The sequence below is a fragment of the Leptopilina heterotoma genome, unplaced genomic scaffold, assembly GCF_015476425.1.
Source record: "Leptopilina heterotoma isolate Lh14 unplaced genomic scaffold, ASM1547642v1 Lhet_562, whole genome shotgun sequence".
Classification (NCBI taxonomy): Eukaryota; Metazoa; Arthropoda; class Insecta; order Hymenoptera; family Figitidae; genus Leptopilina; species Leptopilina heterotoma.
In genome coordinates this window covers 245592-260647 of record NW_025111124.1, presented here as the reverse complement: position 1 = coordinate 260647, position 15056 = coordinate 245592, and the positions used below count along the sequence as shown (strand labels likewise).

The following is a 15056-nucleotide window of genomic DNA, read 5'->3' as shown; positions in this document are numbered from 1 at the left end:
ATTTCAAAAATTTTCAATTATTTGTTTATAAAAATCCAATTATTTTGAAACAATAGAATTGAAAAATTTCAAAAATCTTATTTTTCAGAATTTTCAAAAAAAGTTTGCGAAAATTAACTAATAAAAATTTTAATTATTAATCTTCGCACTAAGAAACATGAATACATTAGAATGTGACTCTTTACAAAATTTAATTATTTATCAATAATTATTAAATTAAAATACTTTGAAAATTCGATTTGTTAAAAAGTTTTTAATGAAATTCTTTAATAAATTTAATTATTTTCAGTTGAATTTCACAAAATTTCTATTTATTCAATAATTTTTTAAAAATTTATTTGCATTCCATATTAATTTGAATCAGTGACTGATTTTTTACTTTTAAATTAATTATTTTTAATTAATTCAAATTTAGAGAACAGTACAAATATCTATAAAAGTTGAAATAAAAAGCGATTTTTTAAAAACAAATTAAAATAATAAAACTTTTTTTAATTTGCTGAAAAAATTCACGGTTTTGGCCTAAAATTTTAAATTGTATTTGAACCAAAAGTTTTAATATTTCAAACAAATACCATTGATTTAAATAAAAATTATTTGATTCAAGTAAATATTTATTTGCTAAAAGACAAATAGTTATTTGAATAAAATAAATATTTTTCCCATTGTTGTTTAATTCTTTTTTAAGAAAAAAAAAATGTTAATTGTGTAGACATTAAAGTTTTTTTCTTAAAAAAAGAGTTACACACAATTCTTTTTAAATAGGAAACATGTCGCTATATTGTGTTTTATTTACTGGACGTTTTAAACTCAAGACGTAAAAACAATTCTCAGAGAGCATTTTCCTACTTTCTTCCCAGAGAGGAAAAGTGCACCTGTCATTAAATTATCAAGGAAAAGTTTAAGATTTGTTTTTCTTCGCGCAGTTTTTTCAAGAGAAAGAAAAAGGAGAAAGAGACCGAATCGGAATAACTTACGATTTAAAAAAAAAAAAAAAGAAAAAGCAAGAAGGAAAAAATACATTAAAATCAAAACCAACTTTCGTAAAATCAGGAAAAAAGTTTCTCAGAGAAAAAAAATCATACATAATTAAAATTACCAGGCAAATTTTATTTTTGTTATACAAAAATTGTAAAATTCTGAAGGATATTGAAGAAAAGAAAATTTAAAAGTTAACTTCAATTTTATACTTTCTGAGTATTGTAAAAAGAAATTTGTTTTCGCTTTGTATAAACTATTAATTAGAATATAATTTCAAAATTCTACAATTTTTAATTACTTTCTTAACTTTTTTTTTAAATTAAAAATTCCATTTTATATTCGTTTCTCTATTCTTCAAAAATTACAGACGCTTTTCACTTATCTGCTTTTTATATTTATTTCAAAATAGTGTTTTTATATATTCAAGTTCTCGTCTTTTTTTTGAATAGTTTTTTCTTTTCCTATTCTTATCATTTCAAATTCAAAGGTTACTATAGTTCCCCATTAAACTTATATAATTCGACCCACGTGCATTCATCTAATCTCGAACTTACAAACGATAAATTTTGTCTTTGCTCTGGAAGTCAATAGATTCTCTCCTCTCCCCCAATTAAAAATTTTTTTTGTACAATAACATTTTATAATTATTAATAAATAAAAATTGATATTTCTAAAACAAATATTTTTAAAAAATGATTATTAATAATTTTAATATTATCAATTAAGGATAATAATTTACTTTTAAATAATTTAAATAATATAATAATAATAGAATAATAATATTAATATAGTAATAATATTAATAATAATTGAGTAATAAAAATAAAATAATATTAATTGAACCTATGTAAATTTTCCCTTATATATTCGTTATATTTAATTAGCGGATTCAATTATAACGCACATTATTTTCGATGCGAAAATATACGAGAGTAATTATCGCAGTAATTAAAATATGTGTTTTCAAAATTTACAAATTAAAATTTATTGACATTTGCTTTTTCATGTCGTGAAAAATTTTACACAATTGTTTATTAGAAAGTGTTAAAATATAAAAATTTATCAAAAATCAAATTTTAACTGAAATTCATTTTTAAATAAATTTTAATTATAGAAAATTCTACTAGAATTAAATTATTTAAATACAAAAGTAAATAATTTAATGAATAATTGAATGTTTCTTCAAATTCAATTCTCATAAAGAATTTTATCAACAAATTTTTAAATAATTGAATTCTTTTGACGAAATTTAATAAAATTTTGCGATGAGATTTAATATTTATAAAAATAATTGAATTCCTAAAATAAAACGAATTTTATTTTGTACGAAAATAATTGAATTCCTGTAAAAAATTGATTATTTATGAAAATAATTGAATATTTGCGAAGAAATTTGTAAAAAATTTATAAAAAATAAAAAATTTAATTCCTGTGAAATTATATTATTTATAAAAATAATTAAATTCCTATAAGAAGAATTGAATTACCTTTTGAACATAGTAAAATTTATGCGCAGGATTTTATTACTCTTGAAAACAATTGAATTTCTGCAATAATTTGTAAATTCTTCAAAATTAAATTTCTTTTTAGTGTTTTTAAGTATAATTTTTCTATAAATCCATTATTTTTAATAATTTTTAAAAATGTTTTTTTAAGAATATTCAAATTTAATTGTTTGTAACAGAAATTCATTTTTAAATCAACTTTTATTAGAAAATTCTACTAGAATTCAATTATTTAAATACAAAAAAAATAATTTTTTGAATATTCGAATGTTTCTTAAAATTGAATTCTCATAAAGTAATTAATCAACAAATTTTTAAATAATTGAATTCTCTTGACAAATATTAATAAAATTTTTAAGAATAAATACATTTTTCGAGGAATTCAATTAAAATTTTATTTAAAATAATTGAAATTCTATGCGCATTGAGTTTTATTATTTAGAAAAAGAATTGAATTCCTATAAAGAATTTTATTTTGTACGAAAATAATTGAAACCCTTTAAAAATTTTATTATTTATGGAAATAATTGAATTATTGCGAAGAAATTTGTGAAAAGTATGTTGAAAATTTAATGCCTATGAAATTGTATTATTCTACTAGAATTCAATTATTTAAATACAAAAAAATTTTTAAATAATTGAATTATCTTGACAAAATAATTGAAATTTTGTGCATTGAGTTTTATTATTTATGAAAAAAATTGTATTTCTAAAAAGAATTTTATTATTTGTGAAAATAATTGAATATTTTTAAAAAATTCTATTATATTTTTATGAAAATAAATAAATTATTGACCAAGTTGAAGTCCACAACGTTGATCAACGAAAAAAATTGTTTACTTAGTAAATTAATTAAAAATGCGCAGCAATATTTACCTAAAAATATTTAGAAAAAAAAGATTGATGTTTATATTTTGATAATAATTATTTTACAATTAAATATTAAATTAAAAATAATATTTGAAAGTATTAAATAAATTTTTTTTCGTTGATAAACGTTGTGGACTTCAACTTTGTAATTATTGCGAAGAAATTTGTAAAAAATTTGTAAAAAAATTTAATTCCTGTGAAATTTTATTATTTAGAAAAATAATGGAATTCTTAAGAAGAATTTCATTACTTTTGAACATAATTAAATTTCTGCGCAGGATTTTATTATTCTTGAAAACAATTGAATTTCTGCAATAATTTGTAACTTCTTCAAAATTCAATTTATTTTTAGTGTTTTTAAGTATAATTTTTCTATAAATCCATTATTTTTAATAAGTTTTGAATAAGTTACCCAACGGGAAGTTGCCAATGTTAACGATTGGTTCAATAATGGGCCATGCTTGGTACCCAATGGTTTTTTCTTGGCAAAACAATTGGCAACCATCATTGGACCACCAATGGTTTAAACTTGGGATGATCACGCTACTGCCAATGATCGGTAGCCAAGCATCGGGCCAATATTAGTTGCCAAGGAATTGCCAAGGAGACAAAATCGATTTTCAAAAGCTTGATTTTTTATTGGCAGCCAACAAAAAACCAAGGTTTTGAAAATTGATTTTTTTTAATTATTAATTAAAATTTATTTTTAAAAAATATATTTTTCAAAAATTAATTTTAAAAAAATATATTTTTCAAAAATATATATTTTTTTAAATTAATAGAACATATTAATTTAATTTGTCACCTCTGGTAAAACAAAGATGAAAGACTGATAAATTCCCTCACTTTATATCTTACAGTGGAGGGATGACTGTGAATGTCTTTGCGAGAGAGGAGCAGGTACTTATATAGAGCCAGTGAGAAAGGTCACAAGCGAGAACAAATCACTAGCATGCACTCTGGCGGCGCATGTCGGAAGTGGCGCAACGTTGGTTGCCAAGCGCTGCGTCGATAATGTCAGGATATGCATGCGCGCCAGAAAACAGTTCCGACAAGCGCCGCCAGAGTGCATGCTAGTGATTTCTTCTCGCTTGTGACCTGTTTCACTGGCTCTATATAAGTACCTGCTCCTCTCTCGCAAAGACATTCACAGTTATCCCTCCACTGTAAAATATAAAGTGAGGGAATTTATCAGTCTTTCATCTTTGTTTTACCAGAGGTGACAAATTAAATTAATATGTTCTATTAATTTAAAAAAATATATATTTTTAAAAAATATATTTTTTTAAAATAAATTTTTGAAAAATATATTTTTTAAAAATAAATTTTAATTAATAATTAAAAAAAATCAATTTTCAAAACCTTGGTTTTTTGTTGGCTGCCAATAAAAAATCAAGCTTTTGAAAATCGATTTTGTCTCCTTGGCAATTCCTTGGCAACTAATATTGGCCCGATGCTTGGCTACCGATCATTGGCAGTAGCGTGATCATCCCAAGTTTAAACCATTGGTGGTCCAATGATGGTTGCCATTAATGTTCCAATAATGGAACGGAGTTCGCCAAGCATGGCCCATTATTGAACCAATCGTTTACTTCCCATTGGGTATTTAAAAATTTTCAAATTCATTTGTTTTTAACAGAAATTCATTTTTAAAAATCAATTTTTATTAGAAAATTCTACTAGAACTCAATTATTTAAATACAAAAAATAAAATTTATTGAATATTTGATTGTTTCTTGAAATTGAATTCTCATAAAGAATTCAATCAACAAATTTTTAAATAATTGAATTCTCTTGACAAATTTTAATAACATTTTTAAGAATAATTACATTTTTCGTGGAATTCGATTAAAATTGTATTAAAAATAATTGAAATTCTGCAATGAAATGAGTTTTATTATTTATGAAAAAAATTGAATTCCTCTACAATAATTTTATTTTGTACGAAAATAATTGAATCCCTGTAAAACTTTTATTATTTATCAAAATAGTTGAATTATTGCGAAGAAATTTATAAAAAATTTGTAAATAATTGAATTCCTGTGAAATTGTTATTATTTTATGAAAACAATTAAATTTTCGCGTAGAATTTTATTTAAATTCTTTTAAATAATTGAATTATTTTGGAAAATTTTATTAAAATAGTAGATATTGAACGTCATTGAATTGAGGAAGATTTTTTGAAAATAATTGAAATTTTGCAAAGATTGAAATTTTTGAAAATAATTGAAATTTGGAGAAGAATTTTATTATTGTTAAAGATAATTGAATTTTGGCGAGAATTTTTAAGAATTTTTGAACATAATTGAATTTTTGCGAAAAATTTTATTACTTTTGAAAATAATCAAATTTTTGCAATAATTTGTAATTTCTCTAAAATTCTCCAAATTATATAGTACAATTTACGAACTTTTCGTCTTTTCTCAATCAAATTACGGACTTTACGGACCTTTTTTAAAAAAACGGACTTTTACGGATTTAAAGTAAATTTACATAGTTCGAGCCCTGTAATAGTAATAATAATAGTAATAATAATTCACAATGAAAATAATAATTGTAATTCTGAGCAACAATAATAATCATAATGATGATGATGATGATAATTTGAGAAAAATGTTAAAAATACGATTTGATTTTCAGGTGCGAAAGGCAAACAGAGACTTGCAACACATGTCTAGACATCAACGACGAGAAATAGGCCTGGCAATGATGCTGATTTGTGTCGTGATTGTATTCATCATATGCAATATTTTGCCAATGGTGAGCAATGTCTACGAGAATCTCTACACAAATCCACCAGTGTGGATGGTGCAAATTGGAAATTTACTCGTGACAATTAATAGTAGTATCAATTTTATAATTTACGTGATATTTGGCAGGAAATTCAAGAGAATATTCCTAAAACTCTTTTGTAGTTCAAGATTATTTGGTCATGGTCGCGATAGTCCTGAATTTCAAACATACGACGAGTCTATTGTGACAAATACAACAAATATTGAATTGAGAAATTCAATAAGACGAAGTCATAGATTGTGCAATAATTATCGAAGTAATAATAACAATAATAATAGCAGTCAAATGACCAATGGTTGTACAAGACAAAGTATTAAGGGTTCAATAAGATCTGATGGACCCGGTCCATGTGTTTATTATCCAGCGAGGAGTCCTGTTAGGAGTCCAAGTCAAGTGTCAAGGATATCAACGCAAAATGGATGGAGCAAAAAGGAAGTGACCGAGACTGTTCTACTTTAGTTTCATATTATTTTTCATTATATCTCAATTCAAAATTTATCCTTTAAAATACAATTATTTATTTAGCTGAATTTTTATGTCCTAAAAATAATAATTTTTGACAATTTTCATCGAAATTTTTATTTACAGGCCAAGGATCGACTTTAAGGCGCAAAAAGTCGGTTATTTATTTCAATGTTATCACAAAAAATTTATTTTCTATTTTCCCAGGGCTCGAAGCAGTGAAAGTATTTAAAAATACGGACTTTACGGACCAACTGATAAAAATAGAATCAGGCCGAATCAAATAAGAGAACATTTTACTTAAAACTAGAAATTCAATTTTTCACAACTATAAAACATGAAGAAATCGATAACTCCGAGTCTCCGACGCGAAGTCATCAATTTCTTCATGTTTTATAATAATTAATAATAATTATTAATAAAAATAATTTATAAGTAAAATCATTATCAATTTAATTATTATTTTTAAGAATTTAAAACTAAAATTCTTCGATTATTTTTTTAAATTTTCGAAAAAATTCTATGACAATTTTCAAATTCATATCTTTACAATATTCAATTTTACGAAATTTCAATTATTCGTAAATTCTTTAATATTAAATAAATATTAGAAAATAGAAACTCAAAATAATATTAAAACAACTCAATTAAACTTTTTCAAAAAAATTAATTACAAAATTCAATTATTTTTTAAAATTCACGCTCTATTGCATTTAATATTCAATTATTATCTAAAATTTTAACTGAAATTCATTTTTATGAAATGAAAATCAATTTTTATTAGAAAATTCTACTAGAATTCAATTATTTAAATACAAATTTAAATGCAAAAATGCAAATAAATAATTTATTGAATAATTGAACGTTTCTTGAAATTCAATTCCCATAAAAAATCGTTATCAACAAATTTTCAAATAATTGAATTCTATCAACGAATTTTTAATAAAATTTTTAGAAATAATTACATTTTTTGAGAAATTCCATTAAAATTGTATTAAAACTAAATAAAATAATTGAAATTCTGCATTGAATTTTATTATTCATGAAAATAATTGAATTCTTGCGAAGAATTTAAATTAAAATTTTCAAAAATAATTAAATTCTTGTAAAAAATTAACAGGAATTCAATTATTTTTAAAAATTTTAATAAAATTCTTGGCATAAATGAAAAATAATAAAATTTTTAGCAGATATTCAATTACTTTCAGAAATTTTAATAAAATTTTTCGCAAGAATTTAAATATTTTCGTAAAATAATAAAAATCTTTGCAGATATTCAATTATTTTCAAAAGTCTTAATAAAATTCTTCGCAAGAATTCAATTATTTTCAAAAATATTAGAATTTTAGCAGAAATTCAAACATTTTAAAATGTTTTCATAAAACTTTTGTTTGGTAGAAATTCAATTATTTTTAAGACAATTTTTAAAAAATGTCTCGATAAAATTCAATAATTTTTAAAATTTTAATGAAATTCTTTTAATGAAATTCTTCGAAAGAATTCAATTATTATAATCTAAGATTTTAACTAAAATCTATTTTTAAATCAATGTTTACGAGAAAATTATACCAGAATTCAATTTTATTTAAATACAAAAATAAATAATTTATTGAATAATTAAATGTTTCTTAGAATTCAATTCCCATTAAAAATTTTATCAACAAATTTTTAAATAATTAAATTCTTTTGACGAATTTTCATAAAATTTTTAAATAATTTTTTCGAGGAATTCGATTAAAATTCTATTGAAAATAATTAAATTCCTAAAAAGAATTTTATTATTTACGAAAATAATTAAATCCCCGTAAAAATTTTATTATTTACGAAAATAGTTGAATGAGTGCGAAGAAATTTATAAAAAAAAATTTGTTATTAATGAAATTTTTGTGAAATTTTTATTATTTTTTGAAAATAAAGAAAAGTTTTTGTAGAATTTTATTAAAATTCTTTTTTTAAATAATTAAATTCTTTTGGTAAATTTTATGAAAATAGTAGATATATTGAACAATATTTAATTTTTGCGAAGAATATTATTACTTTTGAAAATAATTGAAATTTTGCAATGGATTTTATTAAAATTTTTGAAAATAATAAATTGAATTTTGTCGAAGAATTTTGCTATTTATTTATAAAGATAATTGAGATGTTTTGACCATTTTTTTTTAGATTTTTTGAAAATAATTGAATTTCGGAAAAGAATTTTAATATTTCTAAAGATAATTGAAATTTTGACGAGAATTGTTAAAAATTTTTGAACATAATTGAATTCGTGTGTGATAAATATTGTTAATTATGAAAATAATTAAAATTTTGTAATGAATTTTAATAAAATTTTTGAAAATAATTGAATTTTGTCGAAGAATTGTGCTATTTATTTATTTATAAAGATAATTGAAATGTTAACAATGTTTTTTAGATTTTTTGAAAATAATTGAATTTCTGAGAAGAATTTTAATATTTCTAAAGATAATAATTGAAATTTTGACGAGAATTTAAAAAAAATTTTGTACATAATTGAATTTTTGCGAAGAATTTTATTACTTTAATAAATATTTGAATTTCTGCAATCATTTGTAATTTCTCTAAAATTCTCAAAATTATATCTTACAATTTACGAACTTTTCATCCTTTTTGAATGAAATTACAGACTTTACGGACCTTTTTTCAAAAAAACGGACTTTTACGGACTTCAAGCAAAGTTACGGACCTACTTCGAGCCCTGTTTTCCTGATTTTTCACTGATTTTTAAATTCAATTTTAATTTGTTGCAATATTTGAAAGAAAAGTCGAAAAAAGTAGTAATTTTGAAAAATAAGTAAAAATAGTCGAAAAAAGTATTTATTCATTAATTGATTTTCTGAAATTCGGCTAAATAAAAATTCAGTATAAATAATTTCAATACATTAGAAATTCAGATAAGAAACTCCTTAGTCACGCCCTGTAAGTCTAACGATTATAATTAAATTTATCGACATTTCAGATACGAATGCAAAACTCGAAATTTTCGTCCTAAGATATTATTTTTATCTTATTTTTCAAATCAACAATTTTTTTTTATTAATTAAATTACAAAAGAAAAATAAAATCTAAACAAACTAATAAACCAAAAACAAAATAAAACAAATATTAATATATTACAAATTGTAATGTAAATTAATAATACCGGTTTATTTAAAAATACTTCAAAAAACTAAATTATCGGAAAATGAAAATAGTTCAATGTTAAGTAGATTAAAAAACTTTTCATTGAAAGCTCTAAAAACTGAAAGTGCATTTAATTTGAAAAATTTACCCCGTTTAAATATTTAAAGTTTAAAGTAAACTTCAGACAGTTTTCCTTTGGAAATTTCGAGAGAAGGAGAGAGAAAGAGAGAGAAAAAGAAAATATTAATCCGTCAATTTATTTACATATTTTCTTTAAACTCAAAGTTAAACAATTTAGTGGTGAAATTGGCAAATAACTGCATAACACAACAACTTTTTCTCAAAGTAAAGAAGAAAACTTTCAACATAGCTTTTGCGAAAAATTTGCATACATACACAAGTGCAACTTGAAAAATCGACCTCTCATAATGATGAAATTCAAACTTAAAAAATTCAAATCGAAAACTTCCAATTCACTATCATTTTTAATGGATTGTTTAAAAAACAAAATAAAAAATTAAAATATGTAAAAAGTAAAAAATTGATATTTTTTCTATTATAGAAAATTATATTTATTAATTATATTATTATAATTATATTTTTATATTATGGAAAATTTGTCATATTTCAAACAAAATAAAATAAAAAAAATTTCTTTCCCCATGAAGCAAAAAAGAAAAAGAGGTTGACAACTTCTCAAAATGCCCTTACAGAATCTTGTGTCACGTTCGGAAAATCCCACATCACTAAATCTGATTGTGGACCAACTCTGAACCAAAGGCGATTTATTTATTTTTTACTTCGTTCACTGAACCAGGAAGAAACACAGGAAAAAAAATGTACCTCATTTGCAAGAGGGCGTGACTAGAAATTTCTATCCTAAATTAGAATTCATTGATAGTATAAATAGTATCAGTATAATCACTTCAATTATAATTGAAAAAGAAAATCATTTAAATAAAAAATATATATATAAATTGTACATATTTTTTATAATATAAGAAAATTTAAGGTATCTATTGAAATAAATAAATAGAAAAAAACTTTTGCGATCATCAAAACTTAACGCCAGTTTTGATAAAAATTTAAGATTAATATAAATGCAGTTATAATTATAATATTATTATTATTATTATTGCTATTAGTATATTATTATAATTTAAATTATAATTAGAGCATTTTTTATTTATCAATATTTCAGGCCTCGGATCGACTTTAACGAGCAAAAATTTTTCTAAATAAATATTTTAATACTTATTTCTTTTTTTAGAGGAAATAAAATTTAAAAAATTTGAACTTCTGAAATTTAATCATTTCTAAAAAATAAAACTATAACCCTTCGAAAAATTCAATTATTTTCTACAATTTTTAACTAAACTTCATTATCTCTAAATCAAATATCTATATTTAATATTTAATCATTTTTCGAAAGTTCTTCGAGAATTCAATTATTTGAATACAAAAATTCAATTTTTTATAATAATGGAAAACGTACATTTTTCTTTTTAAAGATATTAAAGTAGAATATTTTCAAAAAATTTTTAAAAGAAAATCGTAAAATTAACTTTTTAAAAATATTTCTAAATAATTTTTGAAAGACAATATTTTTACAATTCCATACAATAAAAATATTTCCAAAAAATTTCAAATTTCGTAAAATCTTTAAAAGATAATTGAAATTTGATAAAATCTTTGAAAAATAATTGAGTTTTTAAAAAATATAAAAAAATAATCAAAATTTGAAAAATTTGAATTAAAATTTGATTTATCCAAAATTTTAATAAGTCTAAAAAAGTAAATTTTCAAAAATTTGTTCAAAGTTAATTGAATCTTAAAAATTATGTTAAAACAATTCGAAGAATTAGTTTATAAATATTTTTAAATATTTTTATAAATATTTTTTTTATAAATATTGCAATGTAATTTCTTGAAAATTAATTGAATTTCTAAAAAGAATTTTTGTATAATTTAAAAAAAACGAATTAATTTTTTGAAGAATTTTAATTAAAAATTTTGAATATGATTATTTTCTCCAAAATGTTTAAAATGATTCTAAAAAATTTTAATGTTATTTTTTGTACATATGTACTTGAATTTTCTATAAAATATGTAATCAAAAATATTGAAAATAATTAAATTTTAAAAAATTTGAATGAAAAAATTCTGAGAATGAGTTTTTTAAAAAATATTTTAATATTATTTTTACAACCTAAATTTCATTAGTTTTCATTTTTATATTAAATTTACCCTTGAAGATTTTTATTAAAATTTTTGAGAATTCAAATTATTTCCAAAATTTTCGATTAAAATATTTAAAAAAATGATGATTTTTCAATTAAACTTCATCTCTAAATCAATTATCGATATTAATTTTTAATAGCTTTTCCGAAAGTTCTTCGAGAATTCAATTTTATTTCAATAAAAAAATTCAATTTTTTATAATAATTCAAACTGTCTATTTTTGATTTTAAAGATTATTAAGGAAGAATTTTTTCAAAAATTTTAATAAAGAAATTCGTAAAATTAACTTTTTAAAAATATTTCGAAATAATTTTTGAAAGACAATAGTTTTATAAATTTCATACAAATAAAAAAATATCCAAAAAATTGAAATTTGGTAAAATCTTTTAAAAATAATTGAAATTTGATCAAATTTTTTTTAAATAATTCTGTTTTTAAAAAAATTTTAATTATAAATGATTTCTCAAAAATTCTACAATAGTAAATTATTAAAATTTTTAATTTTCTTTGTTCGAAGGTAATTGAATCTTAAAAAATTATGATAAAACAAGTCTAAGAATTAGTTTTTTTTATAAATATTGTAAAGTAATTTTTCGAAAGTAATTGATGAATTTTTATATTCTTAAAAAAAAACTAATTTTTTGAAGAATTTTAATGAAAAATTTTGAATGTGAATAATGTGATTATTTTCTCCAAAATGTTAAAAATAATTCGAATTTTCGGAAATACTGAAAATATTGAAAATAATTTAATTTTAAAAAACAAGAACGGAATTCAGAGGATTACTTTTTTGAAACCTATTTTAATATTACTTTTAGAACCTAATTTTCGTTATAATTTTCATTTTTATTGGATTTACACTTGAAAGTTATTCATTAAAATTTTTAAGAATTCAATTATTTCCAAAATTTTCAATTAAAATTCTTTAAAAGTTAATTTTTAAAAATTGTTATAGAATACTTGAAAAATAATTTATTTTCAATTAAATTTTACAAAATTTTCAATTATTCAAAATCTTTTTAATTCTATATTTCAAAAATTTTTGAAAAATTATTCAAAAATAAATTTTCAAAGATTTGTCTACAGTTACTGTATATGGTATTTTGTCGCAATATTTTAAAGAAAAGTCGAAAAAGTCGTAATTTTTCATGTAAGTCGATAAAAGTCGCATTATTTGAAAATATTTGAAGAAAGTCGAAAAAGTCATATAATATCCGAGGCCTGATATTTTTATTCCCTAATATTGACAATTAATATATTTGCGAATTGCTTAACAAAATGACAAGATGATAACAATTATAATAATAAATATAATAATAATAATAAACAAATAATTCGACATTTAAAAGAAATGACTATGGCACAGAGAAAAAATCTGCCAAAATAAAAGTAATTTACTGCGCAATAATGTAAATATTATATAAATTTTGTAAACTATTCTAATCGACGATAAATAAGTTTTCGAAAACAAGATTTTACGCAAATTTTGAAAAATCTAATTCAAAAAAAAATTTTTATTCGAAATTTTTCTTTTCTTGCTTTTTTAACATAATTTAATAATTATTCCTTGATTCAGAAAAAAAATATTCGCTGGAAAATTTAATTTCAAAACCAAAGAAAAGTAAAATCTTGCTTTCTTTAAAACCGACGATCAGTATTATTGAATAAAAAAAAACAAATTTCACACACATGTAAATAGCAATATTATGACAAATATAAAAAAAAATATTACTCATCGAATCAAATCTATATTGTAAACGAGTTCGCACATTTTTCTCTTTAACTGCTTTCAAAAATATTAAATGGTCTCCCCCCCCCTCCCCAAAAAAACCTTTGTAAATACTCATTTAATAATATTCCTAAATAAAATTATAATAATAAAACACAAATATAGTCACATTTTTAAAATGCCAAAGAAGCACTGAATCAAGCTATGAATTTCTTTTATACTTTAAAAAAATCAATTACTAATCATTTTATTATAAAAATTGTACTCGCGCAATTACTAGTGATTTATTTTAATTTGAAATTATTAAATTCGAATATTATGAATTTAATTTAAATTAATTATATTAAATTAATTAAATTAATTAAAGTTTAGTATAAAATTAATGATTTTAGAAGTTGTTTAAAAATATTATAATTCTGATTTTTTTGTAATTAAAAAAGAGATAATTTTATGAATTACAAGGTAATTTGTTATGTAATTAAAAAAACTTCATGTAAAATGTACAATAAATTTTAAAAATGTTCAAAATTACTTAATTATTATAAAATTGTCATCAGATAAATAATTATTGAAAGCAAATAATTTTTAATGATCCTAAAGTTCTGAACGTTCAAATGAACGAAATTTATTTATTTTCTTCTTTAATTAAAATATTTATTACAATAATTTTTTGTCGATATAAAATAAATGAATTATAAAGTTTCTAAGTGTAAAATTTAAGTTTTTAATTTTTATTGCAAACAATAAATTATCAAAACATTTCTAATAAAAAGTGTTTCGTTCATTTGAACGTTCAAAACTTGTGGATCATAATTTTTATTCCTATCAAGCATTATATTACGAATCAATAATTTTGGAATTCCATACAAATAAAATTTCACTGGCAAAATATTTCATTCATTAAATTCAAATTAATTAATCATTATTTGAATTTGAAGTAATCAACAATTGTTTTAATTCAAAGTAATTAATAATAAATTCAATTTAAAGTAAACAATAATTGATTTCATTCAAACTGATTCCTAGTAATTAATTCGATTTAAAGTAATTGCTAATTATTTTCATTTAAATTAATTAATAATTAATTTGATTGAAATTAATTAATAATTAATTTAATTCAAAGTAATTAGAAATTAGTTTATTTCAAAATAATTATCATTTAATTAGTTCAAATTGATTTGCGATAAATTTAATTTAAATTCGATAATAATTAATTTAAAATTTAATTATATTTTCTGTTCAAAAAGAGTAGAATATTCTTAAGGGAAGAATTTTGGATTTATTAATTTCAAGCATCATTTTTCTAACTCATTGAACTTGCTCAATCGTCA

At 20.6% G+C, this 15056-nt stretch overlaps 1 protein-coding gene across 1 annotated transcript in view; it reads left to right on the top strand.

Moving 5' to 3' along the window:
* The window catches only part of LOC122508744 (FMRFamide receptor-like), a 36909-nt gene extending 30183 nt beyond the window's left edge, over positions 1-6726 (top strand). The window contains exon 4 of the mRNA XM_043622265.1: positions 5997-6726. Coding sequence (XP_043478200.1) covers positions 5997-6608 — 612 coding nt within the window. The 3' untranslated portion in view covers positions 6609-6726. The remainder of the gene's footprint in view (positions 1-5996) is intronic.
* The last annotated feature ends 8330 nt before the right edge of the window (positions 6727-15056 follow it).